At 36.0% G+C, this 15,522-nt stretch overlaps 1 protein-coding gene across 1 annotated transcript in view; it reads left to right on the top strand.

Annotated features, from left to right (window-relative positions):
• LOC124607301 (syntaxin-8) overlaps window positions 1-12,936 on the top strand; it is a 66,723-nt gene extending 53,787 nt beyond the window's left edge. Inside the window, exons 6-8 of the mRNA XM_047139595.1 lie at window positions 1,137-1,238; window positions 1,794-1,928; window positions 12,645-12,936. Of these exons, the coding sequence (XP_046995551.1) occupies window positions 1,137-1,238; window positions 1,794-1,852 (161 nt within the window). The 3' untranslated portion in view covers window positions 1,853-1,928; window positions 12,645-12,936. The remainder of the gene's footprint in view (window positions 1-1,136; window positions 1,239-1,793; window positions 1,929-12,644) is intronic.
• Window positions 12,937-15,522: the final 2,586 nt, after the last annotated feature.

Below are 15,522 nucleotides of genomic sequence, written 5' to 3' on the forward strand. Positions count from 1 at the left end.
TTTGGTTCAACATTTTTCTGTGAACAGTTTTCTGTTATGAAGCTGAGAAAGTCCCTCCAGTGTTTGGGTTTAACAGATTTTAATTTGCCTAACATGAGTGTGTATCGTGAATCCTAGTACCAGATATATTACATATTCTAAATTCAAAATGTGTATAAATTAATAAACATCATAACGGAATGTTAATGCTGTGTGTAAAGCTTTCTGTAGTGCTGCTCACAGCATCAGCAGTGTATAATGTAATTATTACAGTAAGTAGTAAAGTTATTGCTTTGATGGAAAAATAAAAAGTTGAAAATAAGCACTATGGGTACTAATAAAAGTGTGCTGCAATATTTGCATCTTAGAAGTAGTCACACTGTGTTGCAAACATGTCTTCCTAAGTTTTCCACATGTACAGCCTTTGGCATACTGCTGGACTCATGAAGTTTGAACATGCCTCAGGAGTGCAAATTTTGCCCGGGCCTGACCTAGCATTGATATTATGGGGTGTAGTTGGTTCACATACCTGATAACTTGTGTGGCAGACATTGCATTTTTGATATATTAATACCAGTGGTTATGACATACCTTTAAGGACTCGTGATGTCGTTTTTCAGCAAGGTAATACAAGACCACATGATGCCGATACTGTCTTGATCTACCTTGTTACAATAGATGTTCAGTTGTTTTTCTGGCCAGCATGTCCCATAGATCTCTCGTACACTGAAATCATCTGGTCATGGGATAACAGAGAGACTGGCATGCCCTCATTTTTAGCCACTACGATAGATGAACTCTGGCATAGAGTTGGAGCAAAAAGGAATGATGGAACTGTTTCTGTCACCCAATCTTAGTTCAGCTCAGTGCCCAGCCAGCGTAGGAAAATGGTTACTGCCAGAGATAGCAACTGTATGTTCCAGACTTTGCATCTTATACACTCTCAGATCACCTATAGATTCATTCATCCATTCTTCCCACTATACTGTATATGCACAGTAAGTAAAATTTGGTCACTCTGTTTTCTTACTGTTGTTGCAGGTGTAAGGGCCACAGTGTGTATGTCTAGGTTACACTTCTCAGTAACCCTCATTTTACACTATTGCCATATGGGAATGGTTTTTAAGCCATACATAAAACCTTTCTTTATTTCACAGAGGTAATAGATGATCTGGCTGATCATATGGACAGAACAGATGCGAGAATAGTAGACGGGACTAGGCAAATAAGAGTTGTTGGACAGAAGGATAAAACATGGGGTGAGTATCAATTCTTGATACATCAAGAGACATCTGAATAGTGAATGTTACATTTTTGACAAATCTTGAAAAATATAATATACAAGCTACTACTATTATTATTATTATTATTATTATTATTATTATTATTATTTATTAAGGAAGACTGTTACTTGAAAACAAAGATATACCTTTTAATGAAGGCTAATTGTCTGCTTACCTTTCTTAATGTTTGGTAAAAGTTCTCAACCATGTTTACATTGTTGTCCCATGTGGCAATCTTTAACTTGCTTTCTTCACGATTTGTACCTGAACATCTAAGTAAGGTTTAATTTATAGAAGGCTAGAACTTTAAGTTGTAGAAGTTCAAAATCACGTCCCATGTCGTTCTGATATGTCAGTCTATACAATGTTGATGCTTTTGAAATGTTAAGACACTTAAATGTTCATTCTATTCTTATACAATGCATTATTCTATAAATGATAGTGTATGTACCACACATTATAGAAGTGTCTAAGACGTGAGCATTCATTTTTAAAAAGTATCACAATATTGTCTTGGTTGATTTTTTTCAGGTTACTGGATAGTCATTGTGTTGTTGTTCATAGCAATAGTGGCAGTCGCTGTTGCATAGTGCTGGTGTATAAACTTGAAAGGATGGTTGTAAACAGAACTCGAAGGCTGATGTGGAAATTTGTACAAGAGATGGTGTAAGTGTGATTTTTTGCTGAAAATTTGTTTATATGAGACCCTTTGATTATGTAGTGTTCTCTGTGGCTTATGAGGTGACACTTCTGTAGGGGAAGCAGGGGGATGAAAATAAGCTCTACTGAAAAAGGAGAACAGGGAAATTCTGAACGTGCTTACATTAGGAACGAAATTACAGCATATAGAATTTATAAACAGAAGGTAAAAAGCACTGTAGGAGAATCACTTCGAAAGTTTTCAGAAAATAATGTGATCTTTTCAAAAATAAACTTTTATATTTTCTGCAAATAGTCTACTTAGCTATGTATGCAGCAGTGTTATCACCGAAGCAACATGTGAAATATTTCAAGATGCAGTTCCTGTACAAAGTAATTCAGAAATGTATCATGGACAAATGTAGATTGTCTTGAAGTGAAACCCACTAATGGTTTATCACACTTTTGGGGCAAGGAAGAAATCATATGGAGCAAAATCTAGGTTATAGTGTGAACATGGGAGTGTCTGGATTCTAGGCACCTCAAAAAATGCTTACTTGTTGGTTGTTCTATGAGCAGGTAGATTATTGTGATAATATATGCCACACAAACCTACATTTGACTGCTGTTGTGGAATCATCTGAAAACTGAGTGACCACACAATAAGGATACTAATCTATAGCAAGTAAGGTACATTTTTTAAGTGGGATTGAGGTGAGGTCTTCAAATTCAGAGGAAAAAGTACACACCATTCTTTTTCCTGGATTCCTTGGTTTCTACACTTGTTGGACGAGCACTGTCAGTGAGACTGCATAGGCATAGCTACCATCTTGCCTCTCAGTTACATTGATACATCCACTTTTTGTCATAAATTATGATGACAAATATAAATGTTGACATGACTTTGTTAAATCTCTTAGTCATTGTTGAAAGTATTATAAAGATCAGGTCTCCTTTTTCTGATTACATGGCATGGTACTTATTGATTTTAAATCACCTTAAGATGGAACATCATCTAAGATCTTAGAGATTGGTGCCATTCCAATCCCAAGATATGTAGGTGCAACAGACATCCAGTTTAATCACCTGTATGTCCCACAAAATGTTGTATGATGATGAGATTTCTGTATTCAAGAGAGGTTCCCACATCTGAATTCACTGACTCAGCAAAAGATTGTACCAAAATGAGGCAAAGGATTCTGTCATTACCAAGGACATTGCTGAGGGCACTGATTTAAATTCAAATACACTTTCAAATCACAATTGTATCATTTGTGAACACTGATTACTACACTGCAGCTGTCATTGACTGAATTCAATATAAGTCTCTTTGCTATTCTAATAGTCACACATTGTTGAAACTTGTGACAGCATCTCACAATGGGTACTACTGCTCATCTTTATTAGAAGTATACAATGAAGCAGAAACCAGTAGGTATTAAAACTCTCATAGTGATCTTCATTTGATGGTAAAGTACACATCAATGTAATAAGCCATCTCAACTAAGGGGGAAAAATTAAAGAAGAATGATAAGACAACAGGAACATTTGAGGTACAGATAACAGTTATTAAGAAGACAGTGAAAAGTAACTAGCAAAAACTAAATAACAATGAACAGTAACCAGCAAAATAAATAAATAAATGTAGATTCCTGTACTTTTTTGGAACCTGTATGGAGAGGCACGGGGTCAGCTCACTGCTCTCCTGGCCGTTGTCAATGTTTGTGACCTGAGCTGCTGCTGCTCAGTCAAGTAGTTCCTCAGTTGGCAACACAAAGCTAAGTGCACTCTGTTCCAGTCCTCCCACCAAGTAAAAATCTCCGTTGGTACTGGGAATTGTACCCGGATCCTCTGCCTGGCTGGCAGCCGTGCTGATTGTTCAGTTACAGAGGTGGACAGAACTATTGCAACAATAAAAAATTACTGCCGTTGACACTGAGAAAGGTGGTGCATTGTTAAGACACTATGAGTGTTTCTCTGACGAGACTATGGTTAATTCCCTGCATCAGTATTGTCTTATCTGAGCTCTTACTCTGTATCTGTGACCTCATCATAGGTGAGACATTAAAATCTAATATTCTTGTGTATAACTGATAACTATTGAACAAATTTTATTCTAAATCTCCTCCGAAATGTATATTTAAGTCTACGTTCCAGGGAAGTCTAACGTGTAGCAGCACAGGTTTGTCACAAATGATTTTTGTGATCGTATCAACCTGTTTACACGCACTCGACAAGTGCAAATAGCTTCCAGAACTTTGTCATGCATGTGAAAATACTTTTAAAGAAACTAGAATGCTGTTATTTATTTCATGTCAGAAGCATATAAAAGTTCAATATGTGTGGCTATAAAATAAAGAACCTGCTGCTGTAGATCATTTTATTTCAATAACATATGTTTTTAATTAGTGTCACCCTCAATATAATCTCCTCCCTTAGTCCTAAAGCACTCCATGCGAATTTTCCATTGATGGAAACAACGATGGAAGTCTTCCTTTATGAGCTCCTTAATGAGCTCCTTAATGACGCATGTTGCTTCAGTGGTCTGAAATCATGTTCCTTTTAATGCAAATTTGACCTTGGGGAACTTATTAAAAGTGACATGGTGTTAGGGCAGGTGAATAAGTTGGGTAGTCTAACAGTGGGCTGCTGTACTTAACTAGAAACCTCTTAACAGACAGTGTAGCACAAGCCACTGTGTTGTCGTGATCCAGAACCCACAACTTGTTCTTCCACAGTTTGACTCATTCCTTTTTTTTCCTCATGGAGTTGAACAAGAACCTCAAGGTAGCAGTGTTGATTAACAGTTTTGACCTCAAGGAACTCGGTGAAGATACACATTTTGTGACTATCGAAAAAACAATAATCATCACTTTGCATTTCGATTTTAGGTTGGACCCTTCCAGTGCATGGGTTGGCACTTAGTTTCTGGATTACAAGTGAAAAACTAGGGTTCATCACATGTTGTCACTCCTTCCAAGAAATCGGAATAATTTTCAGTGGTATTCAAAGTGTCAGTACAGACATTTTCACAAGCTCTTTTTTGTTTGATCATGAGAATTTTCAGCACCAGTTTTTTACACACTTTCTCATTTTAAATTGTTTATGTAAAACTTGCCTTACCCATTATTAGTTGATTCCTGCAGTTTCAGCAGTCGATCAGATACTCAACCGATGGTCAGATTGAATCAGATTATGTATTTTGCCAATATTTCCATGATGTTGAATGGTGTCCTGGGTGTGAATCATCTTCAGTGTCCTCTCGGCCATCTTGAAAATGCGTGAACTGCTCAAAACCTCGCATCATGATAAACAGTTTTTTTTTCTATACACATCTTTTAGTAAAAGATAAGTTTCATGTGAAACTACACAACCATTCATTGCTCTGTTATCGCACATATCATGTTTCCAGCAAAACAAAATAACAGCTCATGCACAAATGAAGACCACAGCAAACTGATTCACACTTCACAGCTATTGATTGCTCGTCTTTGGCATGTGCATACTTAATACTGTGACAGTATCAGTCCCAGTATTTTATAAAAACACCTCATATGTGTATTAATATAGTATGACAAATAAGGTATAACACTATATAAAACGTACAGCTAACAAAAACACCCAGACAGTTTTATAAAACACAGAAAGTTAGACACTATCAGCCCGGTATTGAGCCATGTTGTGTGCATTTGCATTTTCCTCAGTTAGGAGAAATGATCCAAACTGGAGTGCCAATTTGTTACTGTGGATTAGATATGGGTCTACTATTTCACATTAGGAGCAAACCAGCATTTAAATTAATGAGTGTAAGCCAGTACTGCAACAAAAGAAGAAGAATAATTAATTAATTAATTAGTGAAAAATGATTAATGAAAATTCTTTGTTGTAACTGCCAGTACATTTTATTTTTAAACAAATTATCATCACTTACAGGCACTAATTTGTCCTGCTTTAGAATGTATTGATACCCATAGTTTTGTGACACATAGATCAAAACTATAAACTGTTAGTGCAAATTACCTAGCAGTCTCTACTCAGTAACCAATTTCAGGTCAGAATAGATTTGCTTTCTTTTGGTGATCTTAAAAATCAGTTTGATTGCAAAATAGGGACAGTTACAGTCTGAATTAGATACCCTATTAATATAATGTTAACCACTTTGAGAGTTAGTGTGGCATTAGGATAACTGCCCACTTGTGTTTAATAAAAGACAAATTAGACATTTGGTAGAAATGAGCTGTTTAGTTATTTTTTTATTCATCCATAGATCACTGTTACAAGGATATTGAACATGTCATGGTGTCACAGCTTTCTTGTACTATTTCCTGTGTGCCTCTTTCTCTTGATGAAGGAACTGTTTGAAAACACCCCAAAGATAGAAATTCAGTACATGTATAATGTGCTTTCATGTTTGTCAGCCCAATTCAGCAGATATTTTTGCTGCAGTTGGTAAGTGGACACTCCCCTCTTTCTGTCATGAATATATATTCATTTTGGGTTATTTATGAATGTTTGAGAGAAATTTTTGTTTCCGCTATGGCAGTGATGCAGATGCAAATAAATTCCCCCAATATAAATATTGGGGGAATGTGAAAATTTGCTTGTGAAACAAGCATTATGGAGCAGTGATAAATACAGAAACACTGTTATTATGGCACTGAAAGTAATAATCAGAGACATAAGACTAGTTGTGGCTGTAATATCAGGTAGTTAGTGATATTGCTAAATGTACCTGTTGTTATTTTGAAGTTAATCCAGGAAATAAATGACATTTTATGCATTTTTTTGTGCAGATTGATTTCGGGATTCTGTGTGATGTTGAATGGTTTCCTCAAAACCTTGTATCAATTTTATACGAGTGCAAGTTGAAACAAGTTGTTGTTCTGCTTTCTGTGATTACTTAAAAGGGTATGCAAATTCCCTACAGAAAAGTACCATCAACTAAAGAAAGTGTATTGTCACACAGTAATGAATGAAATAAATGCATGCAAACTGTATGAAATGTTGAACAATGTATGAACACATAGTCATAATGACATTCAACCTGGATGTCCAGCACTCACCACAGGTGATTTGAGTAATCAAGTGACTAAATAAAATGTTGCAAAGTAGAGCTGTAAACTAAGATGAATTACACATTTCTGTCCCAAGTAATTAACTTTTCTGCGCATCTCAAAATTGTGTCCAAATATTTTGCCTACAAAAAAATTTGATCCTGATGGCTTCTTTGACAACTGAGTGACCAACACAAAACACAGATGTGGCTGTAAAGGGAAATGAGTTTCTAGAACAAATTGTTTCAAAAGTCACTCCAATGAGTGGAGACCAATATTATCACAACCTAAGAAATCTAAAGTGAATCCAAAACCACAAACGTGGAATTTTTTTGATGGTATTGTGTTCCTTCACACTGCTGCTGGAACAAGACATTTGATTGATCAATTTAGACGGGATTTTTGATTGTGTATGCTACAGTGTGGACCCTGTTCCTTGGAGTTTCTGCCTTTATGAATCTCAGAAGCATCCCTAGGCACAAAATGTTTCGGAGTCGAATAACTCGGTAAACAGCAGGCCTAATGGACCGACAACAGTTTACTCTGATATGAGATTTCTAAGGCTTTTGGACAAGTATGCCAAATTCTTAAACAATGGATGTAATTATTTACAGTGGAGATACTCAGTGTGTGCTCAGTGGAGCCATGGAGCTCCGCAAGGCCTCTGCAACGACTTTGCCAAAATAATATAAATTTAAAGAGCACAGCACACCATGTTTTGTTGGTGTTAGAAAAGTTAGTTTTTCTCTCGGTGCATAATAGCCGTAAATGAGGTGACAAGCAGGGTAATAAAACTACAATCAAAAACTACAAACAAAGAAATTTAGCTTGTACAGTTAGGTATGTGGTGACTCAATATTCATCACTACACACACACACACACACACACACACACACACATATGTGCGCGCAGCAATTGTGCTGATGCTTTGTCCCCACCCCCCTCCATAAACACCTCAAAGAGTAACATCAATTCGACTGCTATGCTTCATTGCTTGGTGCTATATACACCCACACCATGCAGCTCAGAGTGTAATTCCTATTTCAGTTTTGTGGTTGTAATGCAAAGTCCCATTTCAGCTCAACAAATCTGGTCACTGCTCTTGGATTGCAGCATATTTGATTTGTGTTTGTTATTCACTGCAGTTGTAAAATTCAGTGTCTTGTGGTGATATTATTCATATTGTAAAATTAAACTCATATTGTAAAATTAAACTGTTGATTTTAAAAGATAGAATGGAGTGTTGGCTTAAGGCACTGCAATAAAATCCTGCCTCCAGAATTCAATGGTAATTTGCCTGGAAGCTCAGCATCAACTTCAAAGATTTCTGATCAAGACTGTGAGATTCAAGGTGTTGATGTAATGACTTCATGCTCCATGGTTTCAAGCAGTAAGATATCTAAAGTGTAACATTACTGCTGGGAATTTGAGTAAATATAATTATTTGAAACTGCTAAATAGTAATGTTCACTTTCAAATCTTATTGAGTAGTCTCACCAAAATGAATAATAAAAGACAATCCTCCACCAGGTACAGAACACGATATGCTTGTACTGAAAATTGGGACTGAAACTGATAAGAATCAAAATGTCAGTAAAGTTCTTGGGTGATGTAAACTAGGCAATAGAATCTGATACTCAGCTTTTAGATCTTCATATCTGCTTTGCTGTAAGAAATTGTGACGATCTTACCACATTTTGGAAATCACCATTAAAAGTTCAGGAGTTGCAATAGATTTTTTTATTACTGTTTAGCAGCAATGAACAGTTGGCATTTCAAACTGACTACATCTTGACTCTCTGAAAATTGGCTACAGTCTGCATAATGACAGCACTGTTGCACATCTATTTATATGTTTAATAACAGTCAATAGAATTGTTTAAGATGCAAATTTACAAAATTACTGTAGAAAATTAATACACATCGTAACTTAGGTACGTTATTTCCTGATGAGTACTTGTATGTATAGGTAGTTTGTGAAATAAACTGTTTAGAAGTCTGAAACAAGATAATATACGGGAATGAACAATGCAGATTACATTTCATTAATTTATAAGCAAAGTATAAGTTGTGTCATTTTCCTAACATAATATGGAGTTACGAATTAAATATGCTGTTATTTAATAGTGGCCTCATAGTTCAAAATGATTGCTAGGGCTGAAAATCAGTATATGTTTACATGTATAATAAAGGTACTGCATAATTTCTCTCTAATTACAAACAATGTTGCACATATTTTACTTTGTTGATCTATTACACTGCAAACTTTGATTAAATAATGCATACAATGCAAACAGAAATGGGACAAATATAAATTATAGTTAACATTGGTAGTCATTAAAGAATTTGGCTAGTTAGTGGCTTCAGTGTCAAAAAAAAACATTCCCACCAATTACAGAGTCTGGATATTAAGTTTACTTGGATCTGATGTCATGAGCTTTCTGTTTGGATTCTAATGAGAACTTCCTTACTGAACGCTGTGTAATTAGCATCAAATTGCAATATTAAAACATTTTACAATATTTTATATGTGTAGTTGAGGCTTAATGGGTTCTTTGAGGTAGTCCTGCTACAAACGACTTACTGAAGGTGAAACAAAGAAAGTATGACAAAAGTTACATCAATTTCGAGTTTGTCAAGTCTTATGGCTCACTGCTCTGGATGTTACATAGCAACCTACTTTGAAATACTTCCATGGTACCTGCTAAGATGTGCTGACATTTGAAAAACTATACTGACCCATTGCAAAGACAAGAATGAAAAATTTTTTATATGTAAGAAAAAACAATTATTAAGAAGTCAAGAAACTGTTAAGTATGCAACCCAAACTGAGTGAAAAAGCCACGGAGGCATCATATTTGTTCAACTATCACATTGCTCAAGTGGAAGAACCACACAGGATTGCTGAAAATTTAATAAAACTGTGTGTGGCTGACTTAACACAATATACAGGGTGTTACAAAAAGGTACAGCCAAACTTTCAGGAAACATTCCTCACACACAAATAAAGAAAAGATGTTATGTGGACATGTGTCCGGAAATGCTTAATTTCCATGTTAGAGCTCATTTTCGTTTCGTTCTTCCACCTACGCTCAATGGAGCACGTTATCATGATTTCATACGGGATACTCTACCTGTGCTGCTAGAACATGTGCCTTTACAAGTACGACGCAACATGTGGTTCATGCATGATGGAGCTCCTGCACATTTCAGTCGAAGTGTTTGTACGCTTCTCAACAACAGATTCGGTGACTGATGGATTGGTAGAGGCGAACCAATTCCATGGCATCCACGCTCTCCTGACGTCAACCCTCTTGACTTTCATTTATGGGGGCATTTGAAAGCTCTTGTCTACGCAATCCCGGTACCAAATGTAGAGACTCTTCGTGCTCGTATTGTGGATGGCTGTGATACAATATGCCATTCTCCAGGGCTGCATCAGTGCATCAGAGATTCCATGCAACGGAGGGTGGATGCATGTATCCTCGCTAACGGAGGACATTTTGAACATTTCCTGTAACAAAGTGTTTGAAGTCATTCTGGTACGTTCTGTTGCTGTGTGTTTCCATTCCGTGATTAATGTGATTTGAAGAGAAGTAATAAAATGAGCTCTAACATGGAAAGTAAGCGTTTCTGAACACGTGTCCACATAACATATTTTCTTTCTTTGTGTGTGAGGAATGTTTCCTGAAAGTTTGGCCGTACCTTTTTGTAACACCCTGTATACTTGATTAAAAATCTGCAAAACATCTTTCTACAGTACCCTTTTTGAATGACATTTTTCACACTAAATTGACTATCTCACAAGCTACATTAAACAGAACTAATAGGTTACCTTCAACACAACAAATTCGTCTTGCAAATGCATGAATCGACATATGTTGCTGGACTTACCATCTTGCAGATAATTGTACGGTATCCTTATAAGCATTCGCTCAAAGAAAACTTGCTTACGCACACATTGCTGCCAATTAACACTTTAGAAGAGAAATTTTGATTATGATTAACAATTTTATTTAAAAAAATAAACCATATCTTTTGGAACGATTGTATCGATATATGTACACATGGGGCAGAGGAATGAGTAGTAAAACAGCAAGAGCAGTAACGCTAATAAAAATTAAAGTACCAGTAGTTCCAGCCATTGTATCCTGCATAGACAAGCACTTGTGATAAAGAAGATGCCATCAACTCTAAAACTGGTTCTTGATGAAGCAGTAAAAATAATCAATAATGTTAAATCATGTTGTCTCAATGGCAGTTGTTTTCCGCATTGTGTGAAGATTATGGGAGCAAACACAAAAACTACTGCTCTGCACCAAGGCTAGATGGTTATCTCGAGGTGAAATGTTTAGAAGAAGATGGTTCAAATTAAGAGCCAAATTACAAGCTTTTGTGAGTGACGTTTCTTTCCAATTAAAAGACCGTTTGAGCGATGTGACTTGGAGTATTCAGAATGGCTTTTTTGGCAGATATATGTGGAAAATGAATGAAATCTATCTTCAGAAGGAAAACGTACAACAGTTTTCAATACTAATAACAAACTAACCACCTTAAGAAAATTAGATTTAAAAAATTAGATTTTTATGTTGTTTGTATTGGCAAGAAAAACAACTAAAAAGCTTTTTAACATGAAATGTGTTTGTTAATGAGACAAAAGCATTACCAAAAGAAATGCGTGAAGAATTGGCACAAGTTCTTCACAATATGTGGGCATCTTTTGAGGTGTATTTTCTTGAAGAGCAGAACACAAAACTGAGAATGATTTCATGGGTTCAGAAATGAATTCTTTTTAGAAATGACATCAGATTCATGGAATCATTGTTCAAAATAATGTTACTTAGTTATCTTTGGTGCAGGGTTCATGATGAATATCCAAAGCTTACCACACAGGTTCTGTCTGTTCTTCCCATGTTATCAACAACATACTTGTGTGAAACAGGATTCTCAGCATATACAGTTAACAAGGCAAAATACTGCAATAGACTGGATGCTGGACCTGACATATCTCTTCAACTCTCTTCTGTCAAACCTGACGTTACACAGTTGGTCAAAAATATAAAATTACTTCATACCTGCCATTAAATGAAAACAATTTTATCAAGTTACAGTGGGATTGCATACAGTGTTATTTTGTGTTTTGTATGTTGTTGTTGTTGTAGTCAGTAGTGTATAGTGTACCTGTTTCTGTATGATTTTCATTAAATGGTTGTAATTAAAGAATGAACATAAAACCAGGTTTTGCTTATTTTAGGGCTCCGTAAAAGACCTAATGTTTCAAAGGACTTCCACTGCCAAAAGTGTTAGAGAAACACTGATTTAGAGAAACAACATAAGCTTCCAATTTGGAAGTTACACATATTTGTTATTAAGATGTTTTTCTTTAATTTATTAATTCCATATGGCCGTTACTTCCTGGATTATCCCCATACTTACAACTTCTTAAATTTTGGTATCATTAGCTGAATATTCCTTAAAATAATCCGTAAACTGAAGGAAGTTTCTTCTGAATGAAAAGTATAGAGGGGTTAAGTTTGCTGGTTTATACATTTATTATAGCATTGACCGAAATATCAGCATAGTTTCTCACCCTTTTTCCTCTTGTGCATTACTAGAGCATTTTTATAATGTTTGTACTTGCATCATTACATCTGTTTCCAATTAATGTTTTTATTATCTCTATTTCAGTGATTGGACTCTCATGCTGTGTCAAGTGGACCAACAAATTGCATAATTTAGATTTTTTTTTTATTACAGTGTTGTTAAAAGTTTGTAAATCAGATACCACTCCTATTTTTTATTGTAACTTCATTTCAGTGATGTAGTAAAGCAATATTTTGTTTTTAAACATACTTATACTTAATCAATCATTACTTGATTAAGATAGGGGACAATGTGCCTCAGTACATACTTTTAAACTTTTTATCATTACTTTGTAGTTATTAAGAGTGGCTGTGAGCAATAAAAAGCAGTTTTATTATTTGTGTCTCTGCTCTGTATAGAGAAATACTATTCTCAAATGATCTTACAGGCACATTACTCTAGTCAAGGATGCCGTTCTGCAGCATGGTGTACACACGGACAAGGAAAAAAAATTCCCGGATTTTTCCCAGATTTCCCGGTTAAAAATACAGTTTCTCCCAGGTGAAAAAACACTTTTTCCATGTTAAATGACATTATATTTTCTGTCGGAATTGTAAAACATATCAATCCCTTGAGTGGTTATGTTTTTATACATGGGTGTAGAATTTCCCGGCACTTTAGAAAACGAAACTCAGGGGGAGAAAAAGGTGTTTTGGAAAGATCTTTGATTGGCAGCAACATATACACTGCATATTTTCGTATTATGAAAGTATAAATTCGAATTCTACCAAACACCATATGTTACTTTAGGAACCATTGAAATCGAGATTGCGATGCGCTTTTGGAAGCCAGTCATAACTCATGTCAAGTGATCTCGCCAGCCGATGACAGCAGATATTCAGACCATAGGGCACGTGATGTACTCAGCCAATAGCAACATCACTGTTATGTAGTGCAAATACACAAACTGGAAAAGTTAATGTTTTAAATTAATAGATGTAGTGTTGCTACTAGAAAAGCAAGAGAAGCTAAGCTTTCATATATAATGTTGATCTTTTTTGCGTGTTTTACACTTTAGGATATATCACACAAATGTGCCAGCAAAATTTTTAGCCGAGTGCAGTGACTTGTCCTCGAAGTTTTCCACAAATAAATTAGTTGCCAGAGATGAGAGAGTGTTCCCCCTAGTACAACAACAATTTGCTCATAATAACGACACAGATGTCTGATCCTCTGGGTGCAAAATTACTCTAAATGGCTCGTCACCAAAGAGTTGATTTAAATTGAGAGTCAAACATTCTGTGATTTAAGAAATTCATCTACATTCTCGCACGTAGTCCAACTTGCATAAAAATAAATTTACTTTTAAAGTAACACTTTTCAAACCGCCAGTTGCAATATTTTCCCGCGACATGTTAGAAACCGGTTTGTTTCAGTAGTTGCGAGAGAGCGCCAGATAACAGGCACCATTGCGCTTGCGCAGCTACGACGATGCTGGAAGCTCGTATGTTTGTACATGTAAAACATTAAAATATCTTACATTATGCCATAAAAGAAACAAAACATCAGAGGATACTCCAAGAGCATCGTAATTTCATGAACCATACTAAAATGTGCACATTTAAATTGCATACTTAAAGTTCACATTCGTATGTCCAGATTCCCAATGAAGTATGCCTCGACCTAATATTAAGCTTTTCAGTGTGGTTTTCAGTACTGTATTGCCTCATATTTGGTTCTTTATTATGGCATAATGCCATACATGCTATAAGATGAATACGTACCCTTGAAATGCAGCGAGCAGTTGAAACTAGCCAATAGTGTGGAATTAAACACTTCGTTTCAAATACATTGACTGCCTCAGTGGGGGGGGGGGGGGGGGGGGGGGGGGAAATTTTCTTTATCAAACTGACAAAAATAACTTCATTGTTCTGCAAGGTGATTAATGCTTGACTGTCAGAAAGGTGGAAATAAAATAAAATCTTAAACTAATAACATATTTTAGCCTTCTGCCATTATGTGAATGTATTTTAATTCACTTGATAGCTCCCAGCCACAGAAATCCGATTTGTTTTCATTTGACGAGAGAGCAGTAAACGAAGAGGAAACAGCAAAATCACTAAAAGTAAACATGGGTCACGTGGAGATTGCACACTTCCCCACTATAACTAATACTGCTCTCCGCATCAGCCCCGGATTTACGATATTTCCGCACCTGGGCATTACTAGATAGTGCCCCCCCCCCCCCCCCCTCCCCCAACCCTGCCCCAACCCTGCCCCGCCCCGCCCTCCTCCATCGAGCGTTTGAGATATGATGCCAAAAATTTTAAAAAAAATCGAATTTTCAAAAATATGTTCATTTTGTAATGCACATCCTTCTGAAGAGTCTGATACATAAAACACATGTGCTCGAGGAAATGTAAGACATGTTATTTGGTACTAAGTGTACCAAAGTGCAGTGTCATGCTTCTTCACACAGCATTCTTCTATGACACGTCACTGTATTTCACTCTGTGGAATTGAAATGCGTATATTTTGTAATGGATGCCATCAAACTATTATTCAGGACAGTGGAAATTAAAATACCCTGTGGTGCCTCTCCTGCTCCCAGTCGGCTGATTTGACATTCTGCACCTCTTAAAAAAACCTCGCAATTAATTCTTGATGGGATTATTTGTAATTGGGGAAACAAGAGCTCAGAAAAATTGCACTGTTATTGACTATTAAGCAATAACTTTCTCTTTTGCTTGACATAAAACTAAATATAGGATACTTAAAACCAGTAAAGACAAGAGACAAGCAATAATCTTGCTACAGCTTTACACTGTGCTTTCCTTTCTGTGAAAGAATTGATTACCTCAACAAAGTTCGTCAAGTGTTTAGCTACATGAAAAACCAGAATGTCGTTGTCTAATACTGCGAAAGCTGTTAATGCAAATAGTAACCAAGACTGGTTTCTCAATCTGATTATGTCTATTTTGTC

This window comes from Schistocerca americana, chromosome 3 (assembly GCF_021461395.2).
Source record: "Schistocerca americana isolate TAMUIC-IGC-003095 chromosome 3, iqSchAmer2.1, whole genome shotgun sequence".
In the NCBI taxonomy this organism is placed as follows: Eukaryota; Metazoa; Arthropoda; class Insecta; order Orthoptera; family Acrididae; genus Schistocerca; species Schistocerca americana.